Here is a 12,621-nt window from a genome sequence, read left to right as displayed (position 1 = left end):
AGCATCAATTCTTCAGCACTCAGCTTTCTTCACTGTCCAACTCTCACATCCATACATGACCACTGGAAAAACTATAGCCTTGACTAGACAGACCTTTGTTGGCAAAGTAATGTCTCTGCTTTTTAATATGCTGTCTAGGTTGGTCATAACTTTCCTTCCAAGGAGTAAGCGTCTTTTAATTTCATGGCTGCAATCACCATCCGCAGTGATTTTGGAGCTCAGAAAAATAAAGTCAGCCACTGTTTCCACTGTTTCCCCATCTGTCTGCCATGAAGTGATGGGAGCAGATGCCATGATCTTAGTTTTCTGAATGCTGAGCTTTAAGCCAACTTTTTCACTCTCTTCTTTCACTTTCATCAAGAGGCTCTTTAGTTCTTCTTCACTTTCTGCCATAAGGATGGTGTCATCTGCATATCTGAGGTTATTGATATTTCTCAGAAGTGGATTTATTTACAGAGATACACATTCCATAGAATATGGTCCCTCTAATAAGATGAGAATGGCCCTGAGAGAAACACACACCACAGAGAGAGTGGGGGCCATCTCAGAAGGCAAGAGACGCTGAATATGGGGTGGTTAGTATTTATGGACTAGGTAATTTCATAGGCTAATAAGGGAATGCAGAGTTCCAAAGAATAGCAAGGAGAGATAAGAAAGCCTTTTAAAGTGAACAATGCAAAGAAATAGAGGAAAACAGTAGAATGGGAAAGTCTAGAAGTCTCTTCAAGAAAATTAGAGATACCGAGGGAACATTTCATGCAAAGATGGGCACAATAAAGGACAGAAATGGTATGGACCTAACAGAAGCAGAAGATATTAAGAAGAGGAGGCAAGAATACACAGAATAACTATACAGAAAGGATTTTAATGACCCAGGTAACTACAAAGGTGTGATCACTCACCTAGAGCCAGACATCCTGGAGTCCGAAGTCAAGTGGGCCTTAGGAAACATCACTATGAACAAAGCTAGTGGGGGTGATACAACTCCAGCTGAGCTATTTCATATCCTAAAAGATGATACTGTTAAAATGCTGCACTCAATATGCCAGCAAATTTGGAAAACTCAGCAGTGGGCACAGAACTGGAAAAAGTCAGTTTTCTTTCCAATCCCGAAGAAAGGCAGTGCCAAAGAGTGTTTAAACTACCACACAATTGCACTCGTTTCATATGCTAGTGAAGTAATGCTCAACATTCTCTAAGCTAGGCTTCAATAGTGTATGAACTGAGAACTTCCAGATGTACAAGCTGGATTTAGAAAAGGCAGAGGAACGAGATCAAATTGCCAACATCCATTGGATCATCAAAACATCAAGAGAGTTTCAGAAAAACATCTGCTTCATTGACTATGCTAAAACCTTGACTGTGTGGATCACAACAAACTGGAAAATTCTTCAAGAGGTGGGAATACCAGACCACCTTACCTGCCTCCTGCGAAACCTATATGCAGGTCAAGAAGCAACAGTTAGAACCAGACATGGAACAATGCACTGGTTCCAAATTGGGAAAGAAGTACATCAAGGCTGTATATTGTCACCCTGCTTATATACAGAGTATATCATGCAAAGTGCCAGGTCGGATGAAGCACAAGCTGGAATCACGATTGCCAGGAGAATATCAATAACCTCAGATATGCAGATAACACCACCCTTATGGCAGAAATTGAAGAGGAATTAAAGAGCCTCTTGATGAAGGTGAAAGAAGAGAGTGAGAAAGCTGGCTTAAAACTCAACATTCAAAAAACCAAGATCACGGAATCTAGTCCCATCACTTCATGGCAAATAGATGGGGAAACAGTAGAAACAGTGACAGACTTAATTTTCTTGGGCTCCAAACTCACTGCAGATGGTGACTGCAGCCATGAAATTAAAAGATGCTTGCTCCTTGGAAGAAAAGCTATGACAAACCTAGATAGCATATTCAAAAGCAGAGACGTTACTTTGCCCAAAAAGGTTCATATAGTCAAAGCTATGGTTTTTCCAGTAGTCATGTGTGGATGTGATAGCTGGACAGTAAAAAAGGCTGAGTGCTGAAGAATTGATGCCTTCAAACTGTGGTGCTGGAGAAGACTCTTCAGAGACCCTTGGACTGCAAGACCAGTCAGTCCTAAAAGAAATCAACCCTGAAAATTCATTTGAAGGACTGATGCTGAAGCTGAAACTCCAATACTTTGGCCACCTGATGTGAAGAACTGACTCATTTGAAAAGACCCTGATGCTGGCAAAGACTGAAGGCAGAAGGAGAAGGTGATGACAGAGGACGAGATGGTTGGATGGCATCACTGACTCAATGGACATGAGTTTGAGCAAACTCGGGCAATGGTGAAGGACAGGGAAGCCTGGAGTGCTGCAGTCCATGGGGTTGCAGAGTCAGACATGACTGAGTGACTGAACAATGAGTGGGAGGATTATTCCATCTATTTTGGGGTAGGGTAGGGATTTTCAGAAATTGGGCTGCCACTCACCTTTTTGGCCTTTTATAGTTGGCCTCGTAACTGTCATGGCACATGTGGGTGTGTCATTTAACATATGCTAATGTATTACAGTGAGCATATAATGAGGCTCAAGGCCCACTGGAAGTTGAACCTTCCACCATCTTGGAGCTCTTCAGTTCTGACCAGTTTTTGTCATAGTCTCCATAACTGTGTCATTCTTTTAAAGGTTGTGCCCTGCCCCCTTCCTTCCTGTTTCACAACCAGTTAGAAATTGGGGTCCCTCCCCACTGATAATTTTCTATTACTCACAGAACTCAGGGAAACACTTTACTTACTATTACAGAAGGATATTATAAAGGATATAAAGGAACAGCCATTGGGCTTCCCTGGTGGCTCATATGGTAAGGAAGGGAATGGTAACCCACTCCAGTATTCTTGCCTGGAGAGAATTCCACGGACAGAGGAGCCTGGCTGTCTACAGTCCATGGGGTTGCAGAGTCAGACATGACTGAGTGACTAATACACACATGAATGAACAGCCAGATAAAGTGGTATGTATGGCAAGATACAAAAGGGTCCTGAGCACAGGAGCTTCTGTCTTCAGAGAGTTTGGGGTGCACACCCCAAAACTGGATATGTTCACCAAACTGGAAGCTCTCCAAGGTTTTTATGGAAGTTCCATTATATAGGCATAATTAATTAAATTGTTGGTCTTTGATGATTAGCTTAATCGCAAGTCCCTTTCCTGTCCTCAGAGGCCGGGGGATATATGGCTGTAGGTCCCAAACAACTAATACCTGGTTGGTTCCTCTGGTAACCAGCCCCCATCCTCAAAGAGTTACATCATTAGTATAAACTCTGATATGATTGACATGGGCTTGTTACTACTAATAAAAGACCTTCCTTTGACTCCTGTTACTCTGGAAGTTAAAAGGGTTTAAAAAGCTCTGTGCCCAGAATCAGGCAAGAAGACCAAATATATATATTTCTTAATACATCACAATATCACAACAGATGCCTTCTTAGGTTAGTACTGGTGGAGCTCTCTCAGCAGCTGTCTTGTCCCAGGGCATGGGGCTCTTTGAAGAATTTGTTCTCTGTGCCCTAAATCAGAGGACTGACTGCATGAACATTATCATCTGAGGCTTGCCATGCTGTGGAGCCTCCTTCCCAAACTATATTCCTCCTCTGGGTCTCTAGCTGAACTCTCCTAGCATTGGCCTCTTACTCATTAGTGTGCCTTGGGGATCTGGCCTGAGTGCTCTGCTCATCCTGTCTCCTTGTTGAGAGATCCCACACCGCGAGCTACCACGTCTGTGCTGGCACCTCCTATAGCTTTAGCTCTGTTCCTGACCTTGAGCTTGACATGGCTCATCTATTCATCCTGCTGCCTGTCAAGTGTCTCCACCTGTGTGTCCCAACACAGCGTGTCCTCTTCACTTTTGCTGTTTTTGTCAACTCCAGTTTACCACCACCATCACCTGGTTGCATTTGAGATACCTGAGTGTCAACCTTAGACCTTCTTCACCCCCCACAACCAGTTAAGGTGCAGGTTCAGCTCTTCCTCACAGTGATCCTTCTCTGTCTCGCTGTTTCTGTCCTACTTAGGAGCATCATCTTCCATCTGCATTAGTGCAGAGTCTTTCCTTTCTCCTCCCTCCAGGTCACCCATCACATTGCTCTTTCCATCCATTCACCTTCAAACTATCTGTGAATTCTGTATCTCTTGTAGGTTGTATTCCTTTTTTATCCAGTCTAACTGTCTTTGCGTTTTTGGAGCATTTAATCATGTATTAAATAAACCTTCTAGTTTAATATGTTGTTGTTCAGTTGCTAAGTCATATCAGACTCTGCGGCCCTATGGACTGTAGCCCACCAGGCCCCTCTCTCCATGGGATTCTCCAAGCAAGAATACTGGAATTGGTTGCCATTTACTTCTCCAATAATTTAATATAGTTTAATATAAATGTAATCATTGGTATGGTTGGATTTATATCTATCTTTGGTAATGGGTTTTCTATTTGTCCCATTTGCTTTTGTTCCTGTTTCTTTTCTCTTGTGTGTATGTATTTGTGTGGATTAATGGGATATTTCTTAGAATTCTCTTTGTTTACTTCAGTACACCTCTTTGCACTATGAGGTTAGTGATTACTCTAGGGATACAATGTATGTCCTCATCTTTTCGCAGTCTGCTTAGAGTTAGCATTATATCACTGGGCACAGGATGCAGGAAACTCACATGCCTTCTAGAATGTGCTTTCCACACACACCACTTCCTTGATAGATTTCTTATTGTCTTCAGTCCATCATCTCATAACTCACAGGCCTGTGTACCCTCCCCTGTAGCTGAGTAAGTTGCTGCCTTTACACATCACTGTTGCCCCATGCCTTTGTTCGCCCTTTGTTCGCCTTTGTTCCCTCTGCAAGGAAGGCAGTTTCTCCATCTCTGCAGAGAACACTCAGCTGCACACACATCCCTTAGCACTGAAGCCTCACTACACCCTGATAATTTTTAAAAATATTTATTTATTTGGTTGCACTGGGTCTTAGTTGCAGCACGTGGAATCTTCACTATAGCATGTGGGATCTCTAGTTGCAGCATATGGGATCTAGTTGCCTGACCAGGGATTGAACTCAGGTCCTTGCATTGGGAGTTCAGAGTCATTTCCCTGGACCACCAGGGAAGTCCTAGACCCTGATAATTTTAGTGGACAGTTCACTTCTCTGCATGCTAGAGCCCAGAAACCCTGCTGTTACATCCCTTACCATCTCACCCTGATGGCCTTACATATTGCTGTCCCTGCCAGGCTGTGAGCTCTTTGAGGTTAGGAACCATCCATGACTGTGTCCTCAGCGACCAGGACTGTGTCAGACACACAGTCTTCAGTCAGTATGTGTTGACCCAAAGTATAAATGACAGTGGCTTCCAATCCCACCATATAGAGCCCAAAGCCAGGAATAGAAAAGGTAAAAAAGATAAATTATCATAATAAGCTCTGAACTGGGACTTACCTGGTGGTCCAGCGGATAAGAATCCACCTGCCATTGCAGGGGACATGGGTTCAATCTCTGGTTTGGGAAGATCCCACATGCCTCAGGGCAACTAAGCCCATGTGCCACAACTACTGTAGTCTGCTTGCCCCATGCCCATACTCCACAACAAGAGAAGCCCCTACAATGAAAAGCCCAAGCACTGCATCAAAGAGCAGCTCCTGCTTACTGCAACTAGAGAAAGCCCACGTGCTGCAAGGAAGACCCAGCACAGCCAAAAAATTAAGTAAGTAATTAAAAAATAAGCTCTAACCTATGAACATTATAGAAAATCAGGACCATCCACCCCTGCCTGCATTTTCCCCACGTGACCCAGTGTCATTTCATCTTCAGCAGAGACCTGTGTCATTCAAGGACGTGGTAGTGGGCTTCACGCAAGAGGAGTGGCATGGGCTTAATCCTGCACAGAGGGCTCTGTACCGGGATGTGATGCTGGAGACCTACAGCAACCTCGTCTCAGTGGGTAAGAACAGTTATGCCACACGATCTATATCATGCTTGAATGACCACCTTTCTTCTTTCAGTTGCTAAAAGTAACTGAAGTACCAGGACTTCCCTGGTGGTCCAGTGGCTAAGACTCTGAGCCACAGAGGGGCCAGGTTCATTCCCTGGTCAGGGAACTAGATCCCACATGCAGCAACTAAGACTTGGTGCACTCAAATAAATAAATTAAATTATTTAATATTTTTTAAAAAGTGACTGAAGTACCAAATATTTTCTATGTGCCAGACACTTTTAGCCACTTTGTTTATTATTTCTTTTAATATTTGTTTACTTGGCTGGGTCAGGTCTCAGTTGTGGCACATGGGATCATCGTGTCATGTGGGACTCTCTAGTTGTGCTGCAGGGACTCAGTAGTTGGGGTGCATGGCTCCAGAGTGCATGAGCTTCAGTAGTTGCAATGTGCAGACTTAGTTTCTCTGCGGCATATGAGATTTTAGTTCTCTGACCAGGGATCAAACCCATGAACCACCAGGGAAGTCCCTGGCCACTTGAAAAATATTAACTTGTGTAACCTTCATAAGTGCTTTATAAGGTAGGTACTATTAGTACCACTCTTTTAAACATTTGGGAACTGAGGCAGACAGGTGAAGTCACTTGCCCAGTGTCACCCACCTAGTACATAGCAGAGCCAAAGTGGGATTTGAATGCCAGCAGTCTGGCTGCACAGTTTGCATTCCGAACCCTTATACTGTGTTGCCTCAGCAAGTGTGGCTTGAGTTTCAATGGTCCTGGATGACTAGTTCCTTTTGAGTTCTGGACAAGGTGTGTATAGTCTCCTCCCAAGTACAATGTCTGTTGTGCAGCCTTTAATGTTGCCTGAGTGACGATCACGGAGCTTAGCCCAAGGCCTGGATCATTTCTCTGGAACAGGTTATGAAGGCACCAAACCATATGTGATCCTCCGGCTGGAGCAGGAAGAAGCACCCTGGATTTGTGAGGCAGCATGCTCAGGCTGCCACTGCCGGGGTAAGTATGATCAATCCAGCAAAAGATGTACTATGGGAGGCTGGCAGCTTTAGAATTTTGTTCAGGGTCCAGCTCTTCAAAGCCTTAGAGCTTTGAAGCAGCTGGAGACATTTCTCTGAGAGCTTTAGCCTTCTTGGTGACCCCCTAGGCTCCATGCATCCCACTCCATGTGCCTGCTCCATCTCCTTTTCTCCAGAATCCTTGATCTCTCTGTCTCTTTTGAGGTTATCAGTACATTTCTCTTTCACATTCAGGGATTCTTGTAAATAAGCTTCTGTGAATCTTCTGTTCTTGCTGGTCCCTTTCTAACCTCTACTCTAACAGTATTGGGGTAAAAGGCCCCATACCTGCCTGCTATACTCATAGTCTCACTTCCCATCCTTTCTGAATCCCTTAATTTCCTTAAGTCACAGAGGAGGAAGCAGTGAATCCCAGGAAGTGACCAGGAACAGTTGGGTAGTGAAGAAGGCTGAGGTTAGCTTGTCTTAACCCCTTCTATTTAATATTCAGAATAACTGCCCCTCTCCCATCAGCTCTATAAAATATCTCAACAATAATCCCTGGTACTCTGAGTGTTGGTAGCCTACTCTTTAGGATGCCTCTGGACTTCTGCTTCTTCAATGAAGTCATGAGTTTAGCATGAAGAGTCAGTGCCATCTGTTTCCAGATCATTTTATGCCATTTATACTTGGTGCTGTAATCACATAGTTGAATTAAATATTAGATAAAACCTTCAAACATTCAAGTCATTTTCATGCTTCTCCCCAAAATAATGTCTTTAAGATTACCACTATCCAGCTTTCACTAGTTGTAGTAGCTTCTCCCCAAAATAATGTCTTTAAGATTACCACTATCCAGCTTTCACTGGGTGTAGTAGTGACCGAAACAGCATTAGAATTCCTGGCCAACACTCAGTGTGTGCTCACTTTGTGCCAGGTCTTTTCTCAATCCTTTACATATATCAACTCATTAAGTCCTTAAAACACTTGTGAGGTGTTTATTACTAGCCTTTATTATCCCATTTACAAATGAGGAAGCATCACAGAAAAGTTAAGAAACTTGTCTAAGAACATATAACAAAGTAAGGGACCAAATGAGGATTTAAACTCATGTGGTCAGGCTCTAGAACTAGTATTCTTTTATTTTTGGCTATGCCACATGGCATGTAAGATCTTAGTTCTCTGACCAGCGATTGAACCTGTGCCCACTGCAGTGGAAGCTTGGAGTCTTAACCACTGGACTGCTGGGGAAGTCCCTAGAACCAGTATTCTTAACCATCACACTCTGGTACCCTCTGAGGTGTATTTTGCTTCATGAAATTGCTCATCAACCTTCCTGAAACCATTGTAACCTGGCTATCAACTTTTTCTTTCCCATCTTTCAAGAATTTTATATAATTGTAAAAAAGTTATCCAGTCATCCCTCCTTTCTAAGTGTTCTTTATCCTCTCATATTAATACCCTGGTTGCAACCTAGCCTTTTCCTTCCAAGGGACTGCTGTATTTTCTGTCTTCTAGACTTGATTCTCTTCTCAATGGTGTAACTCCCTTAAAGAGTTCATCCATTCTGAAACCATAAGATGCTCACAACTAGCCTCTTTGCCATTTTACCAACTTTTATCCCCCTTGTACCACCTAGGCTCCCCTGCCCACCATTTTACCAGTCTGTGGATCATCTCCATAGTTGTATCCACTCATCCCTGTTTTTGGGGGGACAAAAGCTGAAGTCATCCTCTTTTCTACTTGCTACCTCCCCTCCACCCCACATGCACACAAGTGCATGCATATACCTACCTCAGCTTACTTCTCATTCCAGTGTTTGGCTACCATGAACTCATTTTGAGTCTTCTAAATGTTCTATGCATATGTGCTAGTTCTGTTGTTTTTCCTTTGAAAAATGACTTTAAATCTTCCTGTCTACTTTTCATTTTCCACTGACTTCTCCTAAAATTGAGCCCAAATTATCTCATGCCTGAACGTCTTTAAGTCAGGAATTCTTAATCATTTTTGTGCCATAGAGCTCTTAAGCATTCTGGTGAAGCCTAATAGATTCCTTTTTATGTATGTAAAAAAAAATCCTTAGGATTACATGAAAAACAAATTACTAAAATACAGTAATTAACTGAAATAAAGTTGGAAAATGCAATGTCAAAATATTAATGATATTAGTGGATAATAGTAGATATACTTCCTTATTAATACATTAAATAGTGAGATATAACATCAGGTCAAGTAATTGTCATGACCTCAAAATAGAGATGATTGTAAACACATTTTGAGAAATCTTTGACGGCTATAATGTGACATGAAAATACCTTATTCACAAAGTTACAGGAGCTAATACTAGTGTGTTTTGGTGTTCACATTCATAATCAAAGGAAATGCTCAATTGTAGTTAGATCTTAGTGAAAATAAAGCTGTAATTTTATTCCCCTATCCAAATTCATAGCTCCCCAGATTTCTGTATACCAAGTTAAGAACTCCTGCTTTAAACTCTAGTTAGTTTGGTTAATTCCTTCTTTTATCTAGTTCATCTTAGAGCCCTGGCCATTTATATTATGTCTAACTAGCTCAACATGATAAGCTCTCTGACTGCTATATCAATGCTTGTCAAATCATAATATGATAAGTATTGGCAGTTTGTTAAAAAGCAGAATCTGATTCTGTAGGTATAGGGGTGGGGCCCAAGATTCCGCATATCTGTCACAATATCAGTTCCCAGGTGAGACTGATGCTGACCATTGAGAACCATGCACTGGTAACAAAGTGCTAAATGACATTTAAATCTCTTTCCTCTGTAACAGGGATCAGCAAACTTCAGCCTATAGGTTAACCACCAAATTTTGTGAATAAAGTTTTTATTGGAACACAGGCGTACCCTTATATTTACATATTGTGTTCTTGCCATACAGTGGAAAAGTTAAGTAATTGTGACCAAGACTATATGGCCTACAAAGCCTAAAATATTTACTCTCTGATTCTTTAAGAACATGTTTGCCAACTACTGCTCTATAATATCCTCTCTTCTTTAAAATTATTCCTATTTTCTATGACATGGTCCATTCCATTCGTGCCAGTTTCTGAATCTTCTATTCTCATATGACACTTCCCTGCATTGGTGCCTTTAGTTATGATCCATGCCCTCTATTCATATACTGTGCACCTTAAAATTTTTAGGACATTTCCCAAATAGTTTTATTCCAGATCATAATCACAGATTAATAAGGAAAATTTTCCTATACTTTCTCCAGAAAACATTTGGCAAGTTAACGTCCACAGGAAAAGGCGGCAAGGCACACTTTTGAGGCAAGGTCCATTCATCAGCAGGAAAACATTCCCCAAGGAAAGAAGCCATGCATGTAATAAGTGTGGGAAAATATCACATCTGAGCACTGACCTTTTTCCTTCAATTCAAAACTCCAGTAACTGGGACTCTTGTGGAAAAAGTGTGAACAATAATTTAGACTTAAATGGTTTTAAGAAAAACTACTCAAAAAAGCAAGATGAGTGCTATGGATATGGAAAACTGTTACAACATACAAAGCATGATAGAAGACCAAATGAGGAAAAATTCTGGGAATGCAGTCACTGTGAAAAAGCTTTCAGCCATAGCCCAGCACTTATGTATAAACCCCCAGCAACCAATTCTCTTGTGTACAAACGTAAGAGGGTTCCACCTACGGAGAAACCCCACGTCTGTACTGAATGTGGAAAAGCCTTCTGCTACAAGTCTGAATTCATTAGGCATCAAAGAAGTCACACTGGGGAGAAGCCATATGGATGTACTGACTGTGGAAAAGCCTTTTCACATAAGTCAACCCTCATTAAGCACCAGAGAATACACACTGGTATTAGACCCTTTGAATGTTTTTTTTGTGGGAAAGCCTTCACCCAGAAGTCACACCGCAGAGAACATCAGAGGACACATACAGGAGAGAGACCCTTTGTGTGTAATGAATGTGGGAAGTCCTTTGGTGAGAAGTCATACCTCAATGTACATCAAAAAATACACACAGGAGAAAGACCCTATCGTTGTAGAGAATGTGGAAAATCTTTCAGTCAAAAGTCATGCCTCAATAAACATTGGAGGACTCATACAGGAGAAAAACCCTATGGATGCAATGAATGTGGCAAAGCATTCTATCAGAAGCCAAACCTTAGTAGACATCAGAAAATTCATGCTAGGAAGAATACTTATAGGAATGACCTAAAAATAGTAGGAAAGCCTTGAGCAAGATATCCTATTTCATTATATGTGGAGGAATTCATCCTTAGGAAAAATCTCATATTTAATGAATTTTGACCAGGTGTTTCATCGTAAGGCAAGTCATATTCCAGTTGTGATAGAAAATTTTATACAAAAGATTATAGAAAATACTCTATATTTAAAACATAAACTTGATCACTTTGGCTTATGAAAGTTTAAAATATATTAAATGGAATGATTGAAGAACACAAAATATATGTGAAGAAAATTAAAAGTATATTTTGGTATGTCCCACAGTGACCCACATAATAAGCACTATTTATATTTTAGAATTATAAATGTGAATTTAAATTGAATATCAAGCACATATTGAGAATGCCATTCACCAAACTTTTTCACTCTAAATATCACCATTGTCTTTTGGTGTCTTTCCATACATGTGTGTGTGCTCAGTTTTGTCCAACTCTTTGTGACTCCATGGACTGTAACCCACCAGACTCCTCTATCCATGGAATTTTCCAGGCGAGAATACTGGAGTGGGTTGCCATTTCTTCCTCCAGGGGATCTTCCCAATCCAGGGATTGAACACACATCTCCTGAATTGGCAGGCTTATTCTTTACCACTGAGCCACCTGAGAAACCCTTTAACAATACAAGCAGCAACAATAATAATAATAATAGCATGACCAGCTATTTTTTTTAAAAGCTTTAACATATTAAGCCAGTATATTTTCTCTGTCTTTTTGTAATACATATAAATGGCCATAACATTTGTTGTTGGTCCCTTTTCTGAATAGTAATGTTTTTAATGTCTTTTGTTAAATTAGCCAAAAACTTTTTAAATGCTTTTAACTTTAAAAAGGCACTTATTTTGCCTTTATTATTTTAATAGGTAAATATATTATTAAATAAGTAAACATTATTTGTTTTGCCTTTTTTAATGTTAAAGACAAAGCTAAGGAATAGTTTTACAACTTAACACTCAGGGAACAAAATGATGACTCAGCATATTCATTACTTAATAGAAAGTAGTGTTGGCACTAGTGGTAAAGAATCTGCCTGCCAATGCAGGGAATGTAAGAGGCGAGCGTATGATTCCTGGGTCAGGAAGATCCCCTGGAGGAGTGCACAGCAACCTATTCTAGTATTCTTGCCTGGATTTGGACAGACAGCCCCTAGGGTTGCAGAGTCGGACATGACTAAAGCAACTTAGCACATGCACACAGAAAGTAGTGTGGCCCTGATATATTGTGCACTATTCCTGTTTTCTTAGTCTTGCTTAAAATACCTTGCAGCAAATTAGTAGGAGAGACACTGTTTATGAGTCTTATAATTCAGAAATATTTCATGCACAGACCAATGAAGGAGAATTCCTTTCTTTTTTTCCCCTCCAAATTAATTCAGCAACATTGATTTTTTTTTCTTCCCTATAAATTTCCCTGTTAGTGTCCTGGACACTGAAA

General features: G+C 41.0%; 1 protein-coding gene across 7 annotated transcripts in view; it reads left to right on the top strand.

Annotated features, from left to right (window-relative positions):
- Nucleotides 1–11,714, top strand: part of ZNF793 (zinc finger protein 793) — a 52,101-nt gene extending 40,387 nt beyond the window's left edge. For 6 of the 7 annotated variants that reach the window (XM_043893506.1, XM_043893544.1, XM_043893515.1 and 3 more), the window contains exons 4-6: nt 5,816–5,945; nt 6,857–6,952; nt 10,203–11,714. In XM_043893506.1, the coding sequence (XP_043749441.1) occupies nt 5,816–5,945; nt 6,857–6,952; nt 10,203–11,182 (1,206 nt within the window). In that variant the 3' untranslated portion in view covers nt 11,183–11,714. The remainder of the gene's footprint in view (nt 1–5,815; nt 5,946–6,856; nt 6,953–10,202) is intronic. The other variant, XM_043893551.1, reaches the window with a different exon arrangement.
- Nucleotides 11,715–12,621: the final 907 nt, after the last annotated feature.

The sequence above is a fragment of the Cervus elaphus genome, chromosome 4 (genome assembly GCF_910594005.1).
Source record: "Cervus elaphus chromosome 4, mCerEla1.1, whole genome shotgun sequence".
Lineage (NCBI taxonomy): Eukaryota > Metazoa > Chordata > Mammalia > Artiodactyla > Cervidae > Cervus > Cervus elaphus.
This window is presented reverse-complemented; position numbering and strand designations above follow the sequence as displayed.